Raw genomic sequence first — 20087 nt, 5'->3', positions numbered from 1 at the left:
TCGTATAGTGCGACATAAAATAATAGAAAATAAATGAGGGCGCCACTTTCTACGTACCTGTCACATTTTTGACGTAAAATGCTTACACATGACAACAATTTAGTATGGACATTTTTGAGTTCCATTTTATTTAATTTCTACTATTTTATGTCGCTCTATAGGCGGCAATGGATCAAAGATCGCGTGGATTTATTGCAAGGTCTGTGGAGCCTTTAACTGATTGATTTAAGCAAAAATTAATATGTATATATAGTTGGACAAGCAGATCTTGTCAGTAGAAAAAATGTAGGCGCGAAGGCATATGGTCTCATAGAAAATTTGAGTTTCGCACCTTTTTCTACTGACAAGATTTGCTTTTTTGCATCAATTTTGAAGCGCCATTTACAAGTTTAGCGTTAAGTAATATAGATGGCGCTATTTTTTCGAATAAAGGGCTTCGTATATGGCTGTCCCTCCCCTGGCTTTAAGTCACTACCATAGAGATTAAAATAAACTGTATCTGTGCTAAGCCGAAATATTTATTGTCAAATGTCACATACATATATTATGTTTATTCTATTTTATTTTTATCTTGCTAATTATTTCAAAATGGTAAATTTAAAAACGATATTATAAAAGTGTAAGTCGAGCACTTTCATTTGATACTAAACTCGACCATGTTTCTTGCAAAAAATTGACCAGAATAGCAAGACCCCTCACAAACAGCTTTTTGGCCTTCTAAGCTCTTCTAGCTCAATAACCTCTTGATCGGGCCTGCTCATAATTTAATGACTAAAATATAATGCCCTCGACTACACGTTTACCCAATTTCATTTAAATTAGAACAAATTTACTTAAGTTATTGAGTATCAAACTATCTTCTGACAGTTCAGCTTAAAAACATCGAAATGCCGAGACGTGCCGCTAGCCAGCCGCGTGTTCAAAGTCGAATGTAAGAACTTCGCTTCGCTTCGCTCGCTCGTTCGAATATCCAAAACACTATAGATGTGTACGAATATGCATATTATTATCAACTATACAATTATAAAATTCAAACTATTTAAAGTTTAACTTAGAAAACAAGGAGAATATAAAAATATGAAACTATACTTTTGTGTATGTCCTTATCGATCAAGTTAGGGATACATACATGTTTTTCAAATAAATTTCTCCTTTTTCAGACGGGCGCTAGAGTGAGTGCGCACGCGCCATGATCACGTGCGTGCGCTGCGACAGCTGACAGGAGCTGCGCGAAGTCATGTCCACCAAGAAGCACTCGCCGCAAACCAGTGAGTGCCCAGTGTTCTTTTTATTTCACATTCCTCCTCCTCGTGCCATATGCCGTATTGTTGAGGGTCATGATTTTCCCAACGAGAGATCAATCCTGACGCGCCATGATCTGTGTCTGTTCTTGGAGTTTTTTATTATTATTAAAAATACTCATGGCCATGGCTTACTCATGGCCACAGATAGCCGAGGCGAAGACGTGGCCTACGATGGAGCGAGCCTGCCCAGAAGGTGCCTGTTCACCCTTGATTTAAAGGTTGCCGGGTTATATGAGCTCGGAAATATAGACGCCGGCAAGGAATTCCATTCCTTGGCAGTGCGCATAAGGAAAGAGGAAGCAAAGCGCTTCGTGCGGATTCGTGGAATATCTACCAAGTAAGGATGGAAACCGCCCGTGCGTCTAAAAGTCCGATGGTAGAATGGGGACGGTGGAATAAGGTGGCGCTGGTTGGACTGCGACCTCTTGGTCCCGACAATGTGACCGAAAAACTCCAGCATCCTTCTCAAGCAAGGTGGTGGAGAGTCGAGATCCTGGAAGCGAGCTTTCACGTTGAACTCTCTAAGGCTAAGGTTAAACGCGTTGGTTCGAAATGCGGTCCACGGAATTAAAAGCATCGTTTCACATTAAGTAATACCAGGTGCTGAATGTCCCTTATATGGGCTATATGGCACATCTTAGACCAGTCAGTGCCCAGCGTCCCTTATTCTGGAATATCTAAAGTAGGTAAACGCTGAAGTAAAGTAAGTGGAGTACATAAATATTCTCTATTCCTATCTGGAATAAAGTATATTTATGTATAAAGGGGCCCACTGATTACCAGTCCGCTGCGCCAGACGGTATCGGCCTGCCAGTTGTTCGTAACTGTCAACTTTTTGTTCTCACTGACAGGCCGATATTGTCCGGTGGACTGTTAATCAGTGGGCCCCTTTACTGTGTTAAAACATTTGTCGGTTCAAGTCATTCAAATCCAATCGTAATGAATCTAGTTATTATAGCTAGGTAGGCTGTTAGATTCATTTATAATACCAATAGAACATCGTATTCCCATTGGCGAAAACATTCGCTAGAAACTTGGGTGCCTAGCCAAGATGCCAATCATAGTCGTAGCGACAACGAAACGCTATCTGTTCTCTCTATCGCACTAATATGTTAGCAAAACAAAGATTATAGATGCACTAAGCCACGCCCAGAAACAAAAATGGAGATGGGCTGGCCACGTTGCCAGACTTCAGGACGAGAGGTGGACCTTACAAGCGACAGCCTGGAAAGGCCCAGACGGCAAGAGAAAAAGAAGACGGCCATTGGCACGCTGGGCTGACGACATTATTAAAGTAGCGGGGGTCAATTGGATATGGGAGGCCCAAGACCGCACAAAATGGAAAAAGCTGGAAGAGGCCTATACCTCCAAAGAGGGTTCTGGTGAAATTTAGATTTAAGCATAGGTTATGTTACTAATACTTTATCCATGTTATGAAAAACCAGAAATAAAAGGCTTTTTTATTTATTTTATTTATTTATTATGTAAGCATTTCGTTGTCGTAGTGCAAACGATTGACATCTTGGCTAGGCAACCTGAGAAGCCAGGGCCTCCATGAATAATTAATTGAGTTCACTAAAATAGAACCTCTTGGATTCGATTCGACACTCGCTATACACTGGTTTAATATTTGTCTCAAATATTGCCTCGGTTGAAAACCACCGATATATTAGTTATTGGTGCGAGCGTAATATTTATCTAATCTAATACCTTTAAACGAGCAATTCTTGTTTATTTATATATTTATTTATTTATATATATATATATATATATATATATATATATAAATAAATAATATCTGGGTGAAAACATATAAAAACTCGAAAATGCGAGTTTTCCCAGAGATAAGACCTAGCTAGATCGATTTCTCGCCCCCGAAAACCCCCTAGTAAATTTCATAGAAATCGTTAGAGCCGTTTCCGAGATCCCCGAAATATATATGTATATATATATATATATATATTATTTATTTAGATAAGTATATATTTCGGGGATCTCGGAAACGGCTCTAACGATTTCGATGAAATTTGCGATATGGCGGTTTTCGGAGCCAAAAAATCGATCTAGCTAGGTCCTATCTCTAGGAAAACGCGCATTTTTGAGTTTTTATATGTTTTCCGAGCAAAGATCAGTCTCCCAGATATTATACATTTATACCTATATAATAATAGGACAATGCAAATTACAATTATATTTCCTTCTAGTACCATTCTGCTATAACAGTCTTATTAACACAAACAGCGCCCTGAAGGTGTCTTGCGGTCTGACGCCACTTAATCAAATCAAATCGTGTTAAACCCTATTCGGGTCCCCGCAGATTATTCACGAGTTGTCTGAGCTTGGTAATTTGACGCCTACGTATTTAGGTATTTCGAGAAATGTAACAACAATGGCATAACTAAGGGCCAATCGAAATTATGACATGACTTTTCGTTGCATTAATATCTTGTCATTTTTAGGCTCTATAATTATGTATTTCTGTTTTCCTAAAAACGTTAAAAAAACATTGGTGAAAAATAATATATTTTTGACCCATGTGGATGAACACACTATTTTATTGAACTTATAAATGTGTATCAAAAAGTACTTTTAGGTAAACCGGGGTGACTTTCAAATGCAGGGGCGACTTCGATATTTCAGTTTTTCAGCCGTTACATATTTTTATTCGGATTTTTTAGTAATAGGTAAACAAGTATGTATAATAATCTAACTTGTTACACGAACAGTTCGAGAAAATAATGAATAATGATAATTTAGTGGCAGTTTTAAAACTATCAAAGTATCCCCAAAATTTCCTAAAGTCACCCCGTTTTACGGTACCTCCGTACCGTGCCGTACCGTACCGATGAAAAGTGGCAACCATGTCATTTTCTTTTTCGAGTCATATTGAGTCCCTAATGTGTCATTCTATGGAACTTGCTAACTATGTAAACAAACCGCCAAATTGAAATTGTCTTGAATGATGAATTTAATAGTTATGTGACTTTTGTTTACATAGTTAGCAAGTTCCATAAAATGACAATTTATTTTGAGTACCCTCATTACCTGTTTCCCTAAAGTTCATAAGCCCTTTCAGTTTACAGCACTGGCAGGAAACGTAAACAATTAAGTACGTGGCAGTTGTAGACAATACGGCGTGTAATTTGTATTGGGTGACATCCGCAATGGGGCACTGGAACTTTACACATATGGGTAATTAATTGGGTAGGTCCGGGACTATCTGGGGCACGTATTCTTTTTTTTTTACGTTTGAGGCATATTTAGATAAGGCATTGCTATAGCAGGATTTTATAAACACTTAGGGCCGGATACACCATAAACTATCTGTCAGCGTCATTATATTTGTTTATGAAAGCTTGTAATTTATTTATTTATGGGTGATACGTTTATCAGTTCATTTATCGGGCGTAGTGTAAGCTGGTGTTAAATCTAATAATATAACTTTTTACGCGACGATATTTTCAAATATCACCCCTAACAAGACATTAACTATCCAATCTTGACTATGGCAGGGGACTATTGAGTAACACATTTATTTATGCAACCTGTACCTATGCGTTTACGGCGGGTAAAGTAGGACCTAAGGTTTTTGTGTTCTTCGAGGCGTACGAGTAGATACACTGCAACGTCTGCAATATATACTTAGCCAAAAGTCTAGAAGTTAATTTAAGGGCTTCAGCAGAGAAACAGAACAAGAAACGGGCCCCGTTTCTTAAAAGCTTGTACTTACTTGTAATACAAGCGAGATAACTTTTAAGCTTTTAAGAAACGGGCCCCAGGTATAATCACGCTCCGTGATTGTTACGTCATTTAGAGTTCTAGCTAAATTGGACATTCCATAGCGTAGATATGGAACAAAAAATTTAGCTAGGACCCTAAATGGCGTAACAATCCCGTGTGGTGACTGTAAATAACGTGCCTTAGTAAATATATTCACCGTGCATTAAAGACCAGAATGAATAATTGATAAGACGAGGAAGTTGAACCACCGTCATTTGTTATAATTTGACAGCTGTAATTCGATACTATAATGTCGGTAGATACAAAATAGCTTTGTTGTTATTTGTTTGCATTATTGTTGTGTTCTGTATGATTTACAGTCGGACCAAGGTTGCATTCACAAAGTGTTTTATTGTCATAATTAAATTAGTGGCAAGTTTCTATGAAAGTATGAGGTTTATAATGAGTCTATCATTTTGTTCCTTTCAAGTCGGTGCAAAGTTATCTTAGACGGACTCTAGGATTCTTATTTCTTATAAGGCTCGCTATTTAAAGAGCGGCGGGGGAATTATAGACACTTGGTAAATAAAATACTGATGAGACGATAAATCTAAAAATTGACACAAACAATTGACAAAAATAAACAGTTGATAGGTAGTCTGTGCGGAAAGAGAAAAGAGTCGTGAAATGTACGGGATCCAATACATTCTACGACTCTTTCCGCACAGACTCTATCTATACAGTGGCCGCTCCATAATGGCTAGAGCTATATTCCTAAGTATGTGTAGTTTCTATCATTTTAAAATTCTTCATATATTCAATTAGTTGACGTTATGTCTTGTCTTGTCTTGGTGTCCATTAGTTCGCCACTGCACGCATAGTATTCTTTCTCTAAACGCCTAACAGCCTGTTAAAAGGGGCGCCTATTTTATTTTAGGTATCTCAATTTATTCTTCTCGATATGGGCTGATGCCGCGCGCGTCGGTTGACTTTTTTGGCGGTCAAAGGGTTAAAAAGTCGAAGTTCAAATTTGCGCAGTAACAGTCTAACAGATTATAAAATCCTAATACTATTCCATTATGAAACAGTTTCCAAGCTAGCCCTCGCCAATGTAAGACTTAATTATTTCCAACACGCCAAGTCTCGTGTTGGAGCTACATAAAAGTAATGTAGGTCCTGTCGGTAGTACCAACTTACAGGATATTTCCCGTTATTAAGTTGGTAGCCGTAATTATGTTCTTGCCACTGGTACTCGATAATTCTGGACCTAAATACATTATCGTATTTTTTTAACAAATTGCTCAAGTTTTGCAAATATAACTATTAATTAAAAAAAAAAAACCTAAGCTTTATGCCAAAAATGCCTTGCATCATTTTAGGAAAGAGCTGATACTCATCTCGCCGGCGCCAATACACGTACAAACAAGTACGGGCTAAATGTGCGCTGAATGACATCAGTTAGATGTTATTCTGACATCAGTGTACTCGTACCTACGCAGCTACGTTCGAATTGGCCTGTAAGTCTATTTACACTAGGGCTTCCAAATACCGGACTTCTCACAATACCGGTATTAATACCGAAACTGTCTTCATCAATACCGGGATCCCATTGGATATGAATCGCTTAAAAATACAACAAACAAATACAAATATCTTTATTTTCCAAATTGACATGACATGAAACCTTAGTAATTAAATTAAAATTAACTACAGAATATGTACAACAGCTTCTTAGAACAAAAAATAGCCCTCACACTAGGTCGAGCCTGTGCATCGTGAGGACTGTGGGGCATTAAGCATAAGATTTACCAAACAAGATGCGTACATACAGATCTGATAATTAGAGGCAAATTTTGAAGTAAGATAATACTATATACACACATACTATAATACTGTATAATATAATACTAATAATAACACAAAGAACTATATACTTAACATAACTTATTTGTACAGATATATATAATATATAGTTTAATTAAAAAGAGGAATTAGAAAGGCCCACTGGAATACCAGATTATGTCCTAAAAGCTATTACAACAATAAACAATCAATGCCGCCATTTGCAATAATTTTATTTCACACTCCAGGTTGGCAATAATTTTATTCAATTTGTTGACTTCACCTCACCAGTCACATTTGTAGTCCAACTTAACCAACCAGACAACATTTTTTCAAATTTCCGTCTAATTTGGTTTGCCATTATTACAGTTATCCTTGCTCTTTTGTTTTATTTTTTGATTAAATTATAAGAACTAATTATGTTAATGTTAATGTCACTATCATCATATTCATCACTCACATAACTTCAGGATTCATCCACCACCAACCACCAAATATTTATCTGACGCATAGGCAACGAGGCTACTTGTTTCAATAATAAATTGCGGGCTAGAGACCAGTTAGAGTTAGACCAAGTAAAGTCTGCAACGATATTGAAAGCATACGCTTTATGAGATAGCGTGCAAGTGTTATTTGTACGTCATAATTTTATAGAAGTTTGACGTTTAATATAACACTTGCACTGCGCGTGCTATCAAAATCGTTGCAGACTTTTCTTGGTCTAACTCTAGATGCGTCTGACGTTTAGTAAGCTTTTTGATACAGCCGAATATAATGGATTTAAAGGGTTTATACTGCGCATTTCCCTCATTTTTTAAAATACCGGGATCCCGGTATTGCCTTTAACCTTTTCAACGCCAAGAGCCACTAAAGTGGTCGAGTGCTGTTGTGCCCATGACGCCAACAGCCACTAAAAAGGCTATGACGGACGCTGTCAAAGCAATTTTCCTGCTGACAGATAAGGTTTATTTTCGCTCTTCATATTGCAACCATTTGGCGTATAAGCCACATTTTAGCATGGGACGAAAAGCGTTGAAAAGGTTAAAAATACCGGTATTGAAAAATGCGTTTAAAAAGACGGGATCCCGGGATTCCGAAATACCGGGATCCCGGTATTGGAAGCCCTAATTTACACCGGCTTTATCCGATAAATAGGGCCCTTGGAATAGTTTAGTCTAAACCTCGTGTCAATGCGGTTTGGAGAATAAGTTATTACCCGGTTTCCTCACAAACTTTTCACCGAAAAAGAAGGAATAATGATAAAGCAAGACTTATATCTGAACCATTAGAAAAAAGGAAAAAAAGTACAAGTATAAGAGTTAAGGGACAATGGCTGGCATTTGCGTATAAAAAGGATCCCGAACGGTGATGCGATCATTCAGGAGCACTTTGTATCCGTTATCGCACCTTCAGGCCGCATTGTATCTACAGTTTTACAACAGTAGTCTTAACAGTTATAGGCTTTATTTTTTCCGACTGTGACGGTTATAATTTTAGTTACCTATGTATTTAAATAAAAAGGCCATGTTTTGTACCGTAGAATCAAAACTACTGAGCCAATTTTGGTGATTGACGAGAATCAATTTTTTTTTCGTCACAAGTACGGATGAAACTAGGTACCTAACAAAGTTGCCGACCTTTTGAGTGAGCTATTTGCCTTATAATATGACGTATGGCATGTCAATGTTAAACGGATTATATCCCATTAGGTAATGAGTTTTTCACCACACCAGCTCGGAAAGGCTTACTTTGCACTTCAAAAACTGATAGCAAAGTTGCATTTTATTCACATGTGAGGAAAAGTAATCAAATGCAAATTTTGAGTTGTTTTCTTATGTTTGCTGGTAGAATTGACTTTTAAATGATGATTGTGGATGATAAATATTTAATAACACTCATTTGGATTTGATTTTGTTTCATATTCTACATTTAATATTTGCTTCGAGTTGGTGTGGTGAAAAAATTTGTGTTTCACTCGGGGGCAATTTTTGTTTAACTCTCGTGCTTTGAAACCCTCGCAACGCTCAAGATTCCATTTTTCGAACCATTCGCTACGCTCGTGGTTCAATTTTGGAATTTTTCGCTTGCTCGGGTATCATTATTAGCACGAGCGGTTAAACAACAACTTTGCCCCCTTGTAAAACAAATAACTATTACAGTACACATGGCCCTATTTTTCCGCACTAGTGCGTAAAATAGCACTTTTCGTCTGTATGTCAAAAGTTTAAAGGGCCATATGTACTGTGAAACGTACGATACACGTGCGAATAGGTAATTCGCAACTCGTGTCGATTTAAAACACTCCCTTCGGTCGTGTTTTAATTTATCGCCACTCGTTTCGAATTTCCTCTTTTCCGCACTTGTATCGTAAATGACTATAAATATATCCCGACGTTTCGAACCGTTTACAGCGTTCACGGTTAACGGATGACTGAGGAAAAACCACAATATTAATATTTCACACAATATTCTGTGTACTGCGCGGGAAGTCAGGAGAGGCTTTTTCTTGCGCGTTGTTTAGGCGCTGCCGTTAGCTTCTCGAATGAAATATGACTGGATTTTGTTCCGAGACCACATATTCACGAGCCGGAGGCCCATTCGAACTTTAATAATTCTATCTTGGTTTGATATTAAGATATTATTTGCAGTGGATCGTGCTTGTAGACTCCGACTACGCTAAGTTTGCATTTGCACTGACTTGGCAGTGACAATGACAATGCATAAGGCCGATCGGGGTAAAAAAATGCAACTAAATATTGAGTTATTTCGTCTATTTAAGTGATTTTTAAATAGGTAACGTGTATTACATCCCGTCATCTAGTGATGAATCCTGAGCTACTTGGAGAATACAACGCATACGGGGCGTTCCGGCCAATTGGCTACTTTCCTACTAGTCAAATCAAATCAGCTTCTTTTTTACAACTTTCAAAACGATTTTCTAACATGGAATGTATATGAAAACGTGTATAGTGACGTCACGGTCAACTCACCTGCATTTTATATTTCAATCCAATTTATTAAATAATAAGTAAGTAAATATTCTTCATTGCACCAATAATTATACGTTTTACATACATGTAAAACTACAAAGACATTTTAACAGAAAAATAGAACCAGGTAACAACAAGCGGTCTTATCGCTAAAATGCGATCTCTTCCAGACAACCTATCCATCTATCTTTTCCAGAGATTTAGATAAAATAGAAATATATAGTATTTAAAAATAACTGATATCTATGTTTTTCTAATAATTATCTGGTGCTTTATTTCGTGCACGGTGTGAAATAATTTATTTTGTGTAGAGGAAAGTACCCAATATACACGCAATATCTAATCCCCATACCTCGCAACCGAGCTAGCAAATCTGTAGCAGTTGTACGTCAGGGTTATCACTACTACGCATAAACTAAAGTACTTACAAAAAATATTTTTTCTTTGTTTTCAAACACACCAATATTTTCAAGCAATGAAAATTCCATGTTAATATTTGAAAGAAATGCGAAAAAAACGTGATTTTATAAACAAAATAACAGATACCTACATTGAAACGCATCTAATATTGACATTGATTTGTTAATTTATATTATTTGACAGTAAATTAAACCGAGTTATATCGAAAGAGGGTCAACAGGGTTCTCGATCAATTTTATTAATCTTACATACAATAAAGTTAAAGCAAAATGGTTCATCATAATCGCCAACCCTGACACAAAACTGTCATTTGCTACGGTTTTGCTAGCTCCGTTGGTAATCCCACAGTTGCATTTATCCCCGTACCATATAGTACCGTACCAATAAGGGCGCATTATTTGACGTAGCACTTGGTATGCAAACTTAGCGTGGTCCGACTCAAGAGGTGAGCGTGAGATGAACTGCGAAATTTAAAATCTCAATATTATATCAAGAGAAGATTTTAAAACTTCAAATAGGTATCCCGTGCTCCGTCTGAAATATAGCAAGTCAAATAAAATAAACGACTAAGGACATCGTATGTCGTTATGGCAATTGTGCTATTGTCCCTTGATTTACATAACATGGCTTTGTTAAAAACCGGCCAAGTGCGAGTCGGACTCGCGCACGAAGTGTTCCGTACCATTAGCATTAGGTACGCAAAAAACGGCAAAAAAATTACGTTTGCTGTGTGGGAACCCCACTTAAATATTTATTTTATTTTGTTATTAGTAGGTATTTGTTGTTATAGTGGCAAAATAAATACATCATCTATGAAAATTTCAACTGTCTAGTTTAACTTAACACTAATCAATACCTAAACAGGCCCTAATTCAATAACGTTAGACCAAGCACTCAGAGAGCAATGTCACAGTTAATAGACTTTGCGTGTGCTAAATAGAATCCATTACGATCTGTATAAAGCCTCTCCGGTAGAATCTAGATTTTAGATGCTCTAGATTCCAGGGCATTCAGGCGGTATCCTAAGTGTCGGCTTGCATAGTCGACAGTTTCCGGGCCACGTATTGTCATTGCTTAGCGCGTCAAGGCTAGTCGAAGGCTCAGTCGAGACCCATATAAAGTATAATACAAATACTTTTTATTGCCCAATTCAATAAACGAAACGAATACAGAGATTTACGACCGGTCTGGCCTGAGTGACCCTGCCTGAGAAGCCGATGGTAAGTCGAATCCCGGTAAGAGCATTTAATTCTGTGATGAACACAAATATTTGTTCCTGAGAGTTTTTTCTACATATGTATGTATACTAGCTGTAGCCCGCGACTTCGTACGCGTGGATATGTATATTGGTGGTTATATATTCTACATTAGCTTAGAACATTATGCAGCAAAAGATAGCAGTAGGGGCTGTTAATCATTTGTTAATTATTATAAATACACAACCTGGCTACGAAGTTTCAAGCCCCTAACTGAATAAAATTGTTCTCGATATAATCCCTCTCAACCCCCAGCATATTTTCATGTCCACTATTTAGTAAAACCTACTACCTAACAACCTATTTACGAAGTTTGAAGTTCCTAGCTTTTAATAAAATTTGAACTCTCTACCAACTTTCAACCCCTTTTTAAACCTTTTAGGGGATGAATTAAAAAAAATCTGAAATTACTTTTCATGTATTCTAATAATATGCCTTTATACAACGATTCAAGTCCCGCTCTCAAATAAATGTTTGACCTCCATACAAATTTTCAACTCCTATTTTACCAACTTGAGGGATGAATTTTCAAAAATGCCGAAATTACTTTTCTTGTATAATATGCCTTTATACAAAGATTCAAGTCCCGCACACAAAAATATGTTTGATATCCATACAAACTTTCAACCCCTATTTAACCCTTTTAAGGGTTGAATTTTTAAAAACGCTGAAATCACTTTTCTTGTATTCTTATAATATGCCCTTATACACAGATTCGAGCCCCGCACTCAAGAAAATATTTGATGTGCGTACAAACTTTCAACTCCTTCTTCACCACCTTGGGGGATGAATTTTCAAAAACGCTGAAATTACTTTTCTTGTATTCCAATAATATGCCTTTATGCAAAGATTCAAGTCCCGCACTCAAAAAATGTTTTGGTCTCCATACAAATTTTCAACCCCTATTTAACCCTTTTAAGGGATGAATTTTTAAAAACGCTGAAATTACTTTTCTTGTATTCTTATAATATGCCCTTATACAAAGATTCAAGTCCCGCACTCAAAAAAATATTTGATGTGCATACAGACTTTCAACCCCTTTTTCACCACCTTGGGGGATGAATTTTCAAAAACGCTGAAATAAGTTTTCTTTTCTTTTATTATAATACCTTTTTACGAAGTTTCAAGTTTCTAGCTTATAATAAAATTTGAACCCCAAGACAAACTTTCATCCCCTTTTTAACCCCCTTAGGGGTTGAATTTTTAATAATGTTTAATTAATGTCATTTTTTATTTTATGTTACGCGTTTATAAGAAGTTTCAAAGAATTTGTAATGGATTCCATCTTTCAACCCCTTTTTAAACCTGTTAGGGGATGAATTTTTAAAAACGCTGAAATACTTTTCTTGTATTTTAATTTAATATATTTTTGCAAAGTGTCAAGTTCCTAGCTTAAAATAAAATTTGAGCCCTATACGAACTTTCAACCCCTTTTTAACCCTGTTAGGGGATGAATTTTACAAAACGCTGAAATTACTTTTCCTGTCTTCTAATAATATCCCCAAATACAAAGATTCAAGTCCCGCGCTCGAAAAAAATGTTTGATATCCATACAAACTTTCAACCCCTTTTTCACCACCTTAGGGGATGAATTTTCAAAAACGCAAAAAAGATTGTTTTCTTGTATTTTAATTTAATACCTTTTTGCAAAGTTTCAAGTTCCTAGATTAAAATAAAATTTGCACCCCAAGACGAACTTTCTTCCCCTTTTTAACCCCCTTAGGGATTGAATTTCCAAAAACGTTGCAATTACTTTTTTTTGTAATCGGCTATTATGCCTTTCTAAGAAGTTTCAAAGTATTTGTAATGGATTCAAACTTTCTACCCCTTTTTAACCCTGTTAGGGGATGAATTTTCAAAAACGCTGAAATTACTTTTTCTGTCTTATAATAATATCCCTATATACAAAGTTTCAAGTCCCACACTCACAAAAATATTTGATATCCATACAAACTTTCAACCCCTTTTTCACCACCTTGGGGGATGAATTTTCAAAAACGCTGAAATCAGTTTTCTTGTATTTTAATTTAATACCTTTTTGCAAAGTTTCAAGTTCCTAGATTAAAATAAAATTTGCACTCAAAGACGAACTTTCATCCCCTTTTTAACCCCCTTAGGGGTGGACATTTCCAAAAACGTTGCAATTACTTTTTTTTTGTAATCGGCTATTATGCCTTTCTAAGAAGTTTCAAAGCATTTGTAATGGATTCAAACTTTCTACCCCTTTTTAACCGTGTTAGGGGATGAATTTTCAAAAACGCTGAAATTACTTTTTCTGTCTTATAATAATATCTCCATATACAAAGTTTCAAGTCCAACACTCACAAAAATATTTGATCTCCATACAAACTTTCAACCCCTTTTTCACCACCTTGGGGGATGAATTTTCAAAAACGCTGAAATTAGTTTTCTTGTTTTTTAATATAATACATTTTTACAAAGTTTCAAATTCCTAGCTTAAAATAAAACTTGTACCCCATACAACCTTTCATCCCCTTTTTAACCCCCTTAGGGGTTGAATTTTTCAAAATCGCTTCTTATCTCTTGTACACTTTATAAATGAAACCTAGTGTGCAAATTTCAACTTTCTAGCTTTTGTAGTTTCGGCTCTGCGTTGATGAATCAGTCAGTCAGTCAGTCAGTCAGTCAGTCAGTCAGTCAGTCAGTCAGTCAGTCAGGACACTTGCATTTATATATATAGATTATATCGTCGCCTAGCACCCATTACAAGCTTTGCTTAATTTGGGGCTAGGTTGATCTGTGTAAGATGTCCTAATAAAAAGACAGGTCAAGATTGTTTACCTTTTTAGGGTTCCGTAGCCAAATGGCAAAAAACGGAACCCTTATAGATTCGTCATGTCTGTCTGTCCGTCTGTCTGTCCGTCTGTCTGTCCGTCCGTATGTCACAGCCACTTTTCTCCGAAACTATAAGAACTATACTGTTGAAACTTGGTAAGTAGATGTATTCTGTGAACCGCATTAAGATTTTCACACAAAAATAGAAAAAAAATAATTAATTTTTGGGGTTCCCCATACTTTGAACTGAAACTCAAAATTTTTTTTTTCATCAAACCCATACGTGTGGGGTATCTATGGATAGGTCTTCAAAAATGATATTGAGGTTCCTAATATCATTTTTTTCTAAACTGAATAGTTTGCGCGAGAGACACTTCCAAAGTGGTAAAATGTGTGTCCCCCCCCCCTAACTTCTAAAATAAGAGAATGATAAAACTAAAAAAAATATATGATGTACATTACCATGTAAACTTCCACCAAAAATTGGTTTGAACGAGATCTAGCAAGTAGTTTTTTTTAATACGTCATAAATCGCCTAAATACGGAACCCTTCATGGGCGAGTCCGACTCGCACTTGGCCGCTTTTTTTCTAATGCTAAAAAAAACGAACTACACCTACTCGTACCTCTCTTAATAGAGTACTTATACAGATATTCATACTCTTATTATTCGTGTCGTATGTTATCCGATTAAATTTGCTAGTCATTTATCTCCAGGATAAACTTATATTGGCTTGTCAAAGACCTACGTTTGATTGGATCGGAATAGCAGCCCTGCTGCTCAAGATAAGCTGCTAAAGGCAGGAAATCTGTAACCTGGCTAGGCGTCCATTGAACCCGATTTATCACCGGCTTGCATTTTCAGAAGATTTATATAAAAAAAACAGGACAAGTGCGCGTCGGACTCGCCCACCTAGGGTTACGTACTGTTTAGTATTTGTTGTTATAGTGGCAACAGAAATACATCATCTGTGAAAATTTCAACTGTCTATAACTATCACGGTTCATGAGATACAGCCTGGTGACAGAAAGATAGATGGACAGTGGAGTCTTACTAATAGGGTCGTGTTTTTACCCTTTGGGTACGGAACCCTAAAAACAGCCCATTCGATTCAGGCTAAGTATGCTCCTGAATAAGTAATAGGGACATGATTTGATCTAGTACACAGACCTTGTGAGTTGTGGCACATATATTTAAATTTCGCTAAGGATGATGATGCGCAATGTTTGCCTCGTAACTCACCTGTAGATTTTTATGGTCTCAATCACTACCACCCAGACAATTTATCAAATTGCTGATTAAATTAGACTAGTAAAATGAGACAAACGAAACGCTTTGATTTTACAATATTGTATATGCCTCTAGTGTTGTAGTCAATCTTGTTTTATGTGAGATTTTGCTATTTAAGCAGAAATCGTATCGTGTCAATTACCAAACACATGTACTTATAATCTGCCCTGGAAAAAGATAATTATTCGGCAGTAAAAAGACGGCAAAATTAAATCAATTTATGAAAAACAAGAGCCTCTAATGGCTCATGTATTATTCAATCGTGAAGCTTTAAAGTTAATCGGTTCGACTCTTTTACTTATACAAAACCTTTTAAGATTATTGGTTAGTAAAGGCAATTAAAATTAACTTGATGAAAAGCTGCCAGGCGCCTGGCTCTAATAAACCGGATGCTAGCAAAGTAACATGATAAGTTTCATTTGCTCTGAAAATTGTATAGGTACCGAATACTTACATATCTATTTCTGAGGTTGCAGTTGGCGTGCAGTTCCCATACAAATTGCAGTCGGGTTGCAGTCCATCTGTATCGGCCCTTAGTCTAATATCGTGTTAGCCAACATTCATAAATTTAAATTCAAAATTCGCCTACTATTATTGATTTATTTCATTTCATGTCATTGCATGACACGCAGAACCCATTTACTAGGACTCGTTCATTCGTTTTTTGAAGCTGTTCGTAGGATAACGACCCTTTAAATTCCGCTCCCACCTGCCCAAATAATACAGAGCAATTGTGAGCGCCCTCATAAAAGAATTCACACCTTTAGAATCGTAAACATTTCGTTTGCGGATACGTAGCGTGTGGCCTTCACCGGCCCTTAGGGATACACTGTATACATGAGCCTGTATACGATAAAGACAGTTAGATATTATAATTTTACATGAATGTTATTTCAGAATGTCGTTTTAAAATGAGATCGTAATTTCGGTTGCATGATGGCTATGTCTGACTCTTAAAACCATCCTACACTAGCGTTTTTTGAGCGTCAGTGTCTAGTCAGAGCTATGGAAAATAGCGTCGCTACGCAGTTGCGCTAACGTTGCGTCGAGCAGCAGCCATAGAGTTTACTAGACGGCAGACGCCGACGCTCGGGAGACGCTAGTGTGGGGTGGCCTTTAAATTCAACAATTCTAAGAAATCTGCATACCCGTCGTCTGATGAGCGTGACATTAAAGTCCGTAAAGACAACAAGACAAGCGATCTGCATGCTAAGCGGTAACTTACCGTGTTTATGCTATCGCCTATTGGGAAGGTGCGAAGTCGGTGGAGGGGGAAGTGGCGCTGATCGTCACAAACACAGGTAATCTTATGGAACGTCCGACATTAGTACTAGCGGCAGCCGCTTGAACTAATTTTACTCCATAAGATTTAACGTAGAAAGTCCGACAAGATTAGGGCAGCACCAGTCGTGCACATGTAGTCTAGCCTGTTCACTTTAAGATACTGCAAATCGATGTACAGGTTAGCCGTTTGGCACACGCATACTAGATGTCAAAACAAATTTTTTGACCCGCAGTTCCTAAAAAAAATTCCCTGCAGAGGGGAGTGCCAGTGCCAAAACATTTTTGTTTTTGTATGGATTTTTTTTTTTCAGAAACCTATCTTGTGTAATATAAGTATCTCGGTAATATGAAAGGGCTTTTTGAGGCGATTCTAAAAATATACCACATCATTACATTTCAGCCATTTTTTTTAAATTATAACAAAAATAATTTTCAAAACATACCAAGTTTGGGCTCTTCCAGAGACGATATGGCTGATTTTTTTTTTGTACAATAGGCCACAAATAATATGTGACATCCTCATATCTAACCCCAAGGAAGCAATTTTGAAAATAATTTCATTTAGATTTTTTTTTCATTTTTTCAATATTACAAAGTGATACAGTTCTACTTCAGTACCTATTTTACGAGACTTATGGAACTGTACTGCACATACGGTGCATATTAATCATAAAATGATACGTAATATCCATATATCCAACGGGGAATACCCTTTAACCCTTTTACTGCGCCTTTTCATCACCTGGTATAGGTTGTTTAGTTTTTCTGGAAGATACTGACTTAAAAAAGTGACTGAAAGTTGAAAGAAAGATGTTTATTCCTTTAGTTTTTATTTAATATTTACTATGGATTATGCTTTTTACATACTTACTTTTAAAATATATATTTCTTCTTGCTTCATATTTCTTCCTCTCTGTCTTCTATATACTTTATGCTGCAAATAAAAAAGTGGTAGGTAGATATAAATTAATCCAATTATGTACATAAAAGCCGTAAATTGAAAAAATAATAGCGCACCTCGTGTTATAGCAATCACCGTGGCAAATTTTGCAGGCTGGGGTGCAAGGAAGGTTATTTTTTTTGCATGAGCATCGGTTGGTTTCGCATCCAATTTTGCATCCACACCTATCCAGCTCCTTAACTCCATGCCATATATCGTCTAATTCACTCCAATTAGGCTCTAATGAAAGGTCTGGTCTTCTCTTCCATCCCCACTGCTCTGGAGATGGTCGGGTTGCTACGTGACTTTCTAATGCACGCCACCGGGGGGGACAGCGAGATTATCATTTGTGATCGTTATTACCACTTAGATAACACCCATAATAAACAAAACAGCACAGTTCAATACAGTTCCATTAGAATTGTATCAATTTGTAATATTGAAAAATTATACACATAACAAATATTTAAAAAAAAACGATATGATATTATTTTCAAAATTGCTTTCTTGGGGTTAGATATCAAGATATTACGTATCATTTTTGGTATATTGTAAAAAAAAATCTGTTTGGTATACCGTACATAACATACTTCTACCTAGTTTGGGCTTTTGATATTTTGTGTGAAAAACTAAACAAACTATACCAACTGATGAAAAGGCGCAGAAAAAGGGTTAAAAAGATATTCCCCGTTGGATATATGGATATTACGTATCATTTTATGATTAATATGCACCGTATCTGCAGTACAGTTCCATAAGTCTCGTAAAATAGGTAGTGAAGTAGAACTGTATCACTTTGTAATATTGAAAAATAAAAAAAAAATCTAAATGCAATTATTTTCAAAATTGCTTTTTTGGGGTTAGATATGAGGATATCACGTATTATTTGTGGTATATTGTACAAAAAAAATCAGCCATATCGTATCTGGAGAAGCCCAAACTTAGTATGTTTTGAAAATTATTTTTGTTTTAAATAAAAAAAATGGCAGAAATGTAATGATGTGGTATATTTTTAGAATCGCCTCAAAAAGTCCTTTCATATAATACCACACAGGATAGGTTTCTGAAAAAAAAAAATTTTGTTTTCCATACAAAAACGAAAATGTTTTGGCACTCCCATCCGCAGGGAAATTTTTTAGGAACTGCGGGTCAAAAATTTTGTTTTGACCTCTAGTATGCGTGTGCCAAACGGCTAACCTGTACATCGATTTGCAGTATATCTATGAAATTGGGGTCGTACGGCTGCCGCTAATAGCGAATACGCTCGTAGCGCGTGGCTAATAATGTCTTAGTCAACCTTAACTCTCGGTTCTCATGTGAAAAGTCTGAGTTAAGCGGTATACATAGACACACAGGTATTTAGCGTACAGTACAGGTACAGGTAGTACGTATTTATGAATATGCTAAGCGGCTTAATCACCGTAACCCTTCCACAGGGATTACTTACGTTTGACGTAAATTATACAGGCTTCCCTCGTGTGCCAGTAATTAAGAAGTTTTATGTTTTATGCTGTAATAAAAATAACTTAAGCGTTACAAATTCTCCGGTAAAGTCTTATTTATGCATTCTCTCGCTTACATTTTAAATTTTACTGGCTTTGGTCTGTTTTACTTTTTTTCCTTTTCCTCTATGTTTACCTTTATACCATGGTTCACGTACAAGTTGGACCAAATATAATTTGCCAAATAATTTTTAGAAATATTTTTCTTACTTATATGTCTATTACAACATGCTAATCGTTTACCCTCCGTAGCAACGAATCGCAACTATTGCTGTCGCACTATGGAATAGTGATAGAGAGAAAGAGGACTACACGCTACGCTACGGAGCGTTAACTATTGGCATGTTGGCTAAGCACCCAGGCCAATTTGTGACGAACGATTATGTGTCAAGCGAACTTTTATTTAGCAATGACACCAATGTTATGTCCGAAACAACATATTTATTTATATGTAATATAATTATATGTATATTTGTAAGTTGATCCTTGTAATATAAATAATTTAATTATCTTAATAAATATACAATCACATTTACATGTCAAACTAAAATACAAAATATTCAAAAATAAAATTAAAATAAAATTATCAAGTTAATTACTACATACACAAAAACAAATTAAACATTGCACTTCCCAATGTCAAACCACAGAATAAGTAATAGTATTATGTCCAACCTTACAATCTAAACCAAAACGAATGCACATATTAGACATAAAAAAAATACAAACAAAGACACTAAAAC

At 36.3% G+C, this 20087-nt stretch overlaps 1 protein-coding gene across 1 annotated transcript in view; it reads left to right on the top strand.

Annotated features, from left to right (window-relative positions):
* LOC134661376 (multiple C2 and transmembrane domain-containing protein-like) overlaps positions 1-20087 on the top strand; it is a 60607-nt gene that overhangs the window by 11240 nt on the left and 29280 nt on the right. The window contains exon 2 of the mRNA XM_063517427.1: positions 1161-1268. Within this exon, the coding sequence (XP_063373497.1) occupies positions 1238-1268 (31 nt within the window). The 5' untranslated portion in view covers positions 1161-1237. The remainder of the gene's footprint in view (positions 1-1160; positions 1269-20087) is intronic.

The sequence above is a fragment of the Cydia amplana genome, chromosome 2 (genome assembly GCF_948474715.1).
Source record: "Cydia amplana chromosome 2, ilCydAmpl1.1, whole genome shotgun sequence".
Taxonomy (NCBI): domain Eukaryota; kingdom Metazoa; phylum Arthropoda; class Insecta; order Lepidoptera; family Tortricidae; genus Cydia; species Cydia amplana.
Note: the sequence above shows the minus strand (reverse complement) of the source record. Positions and strands in the feature narration are given on the sequence as shown.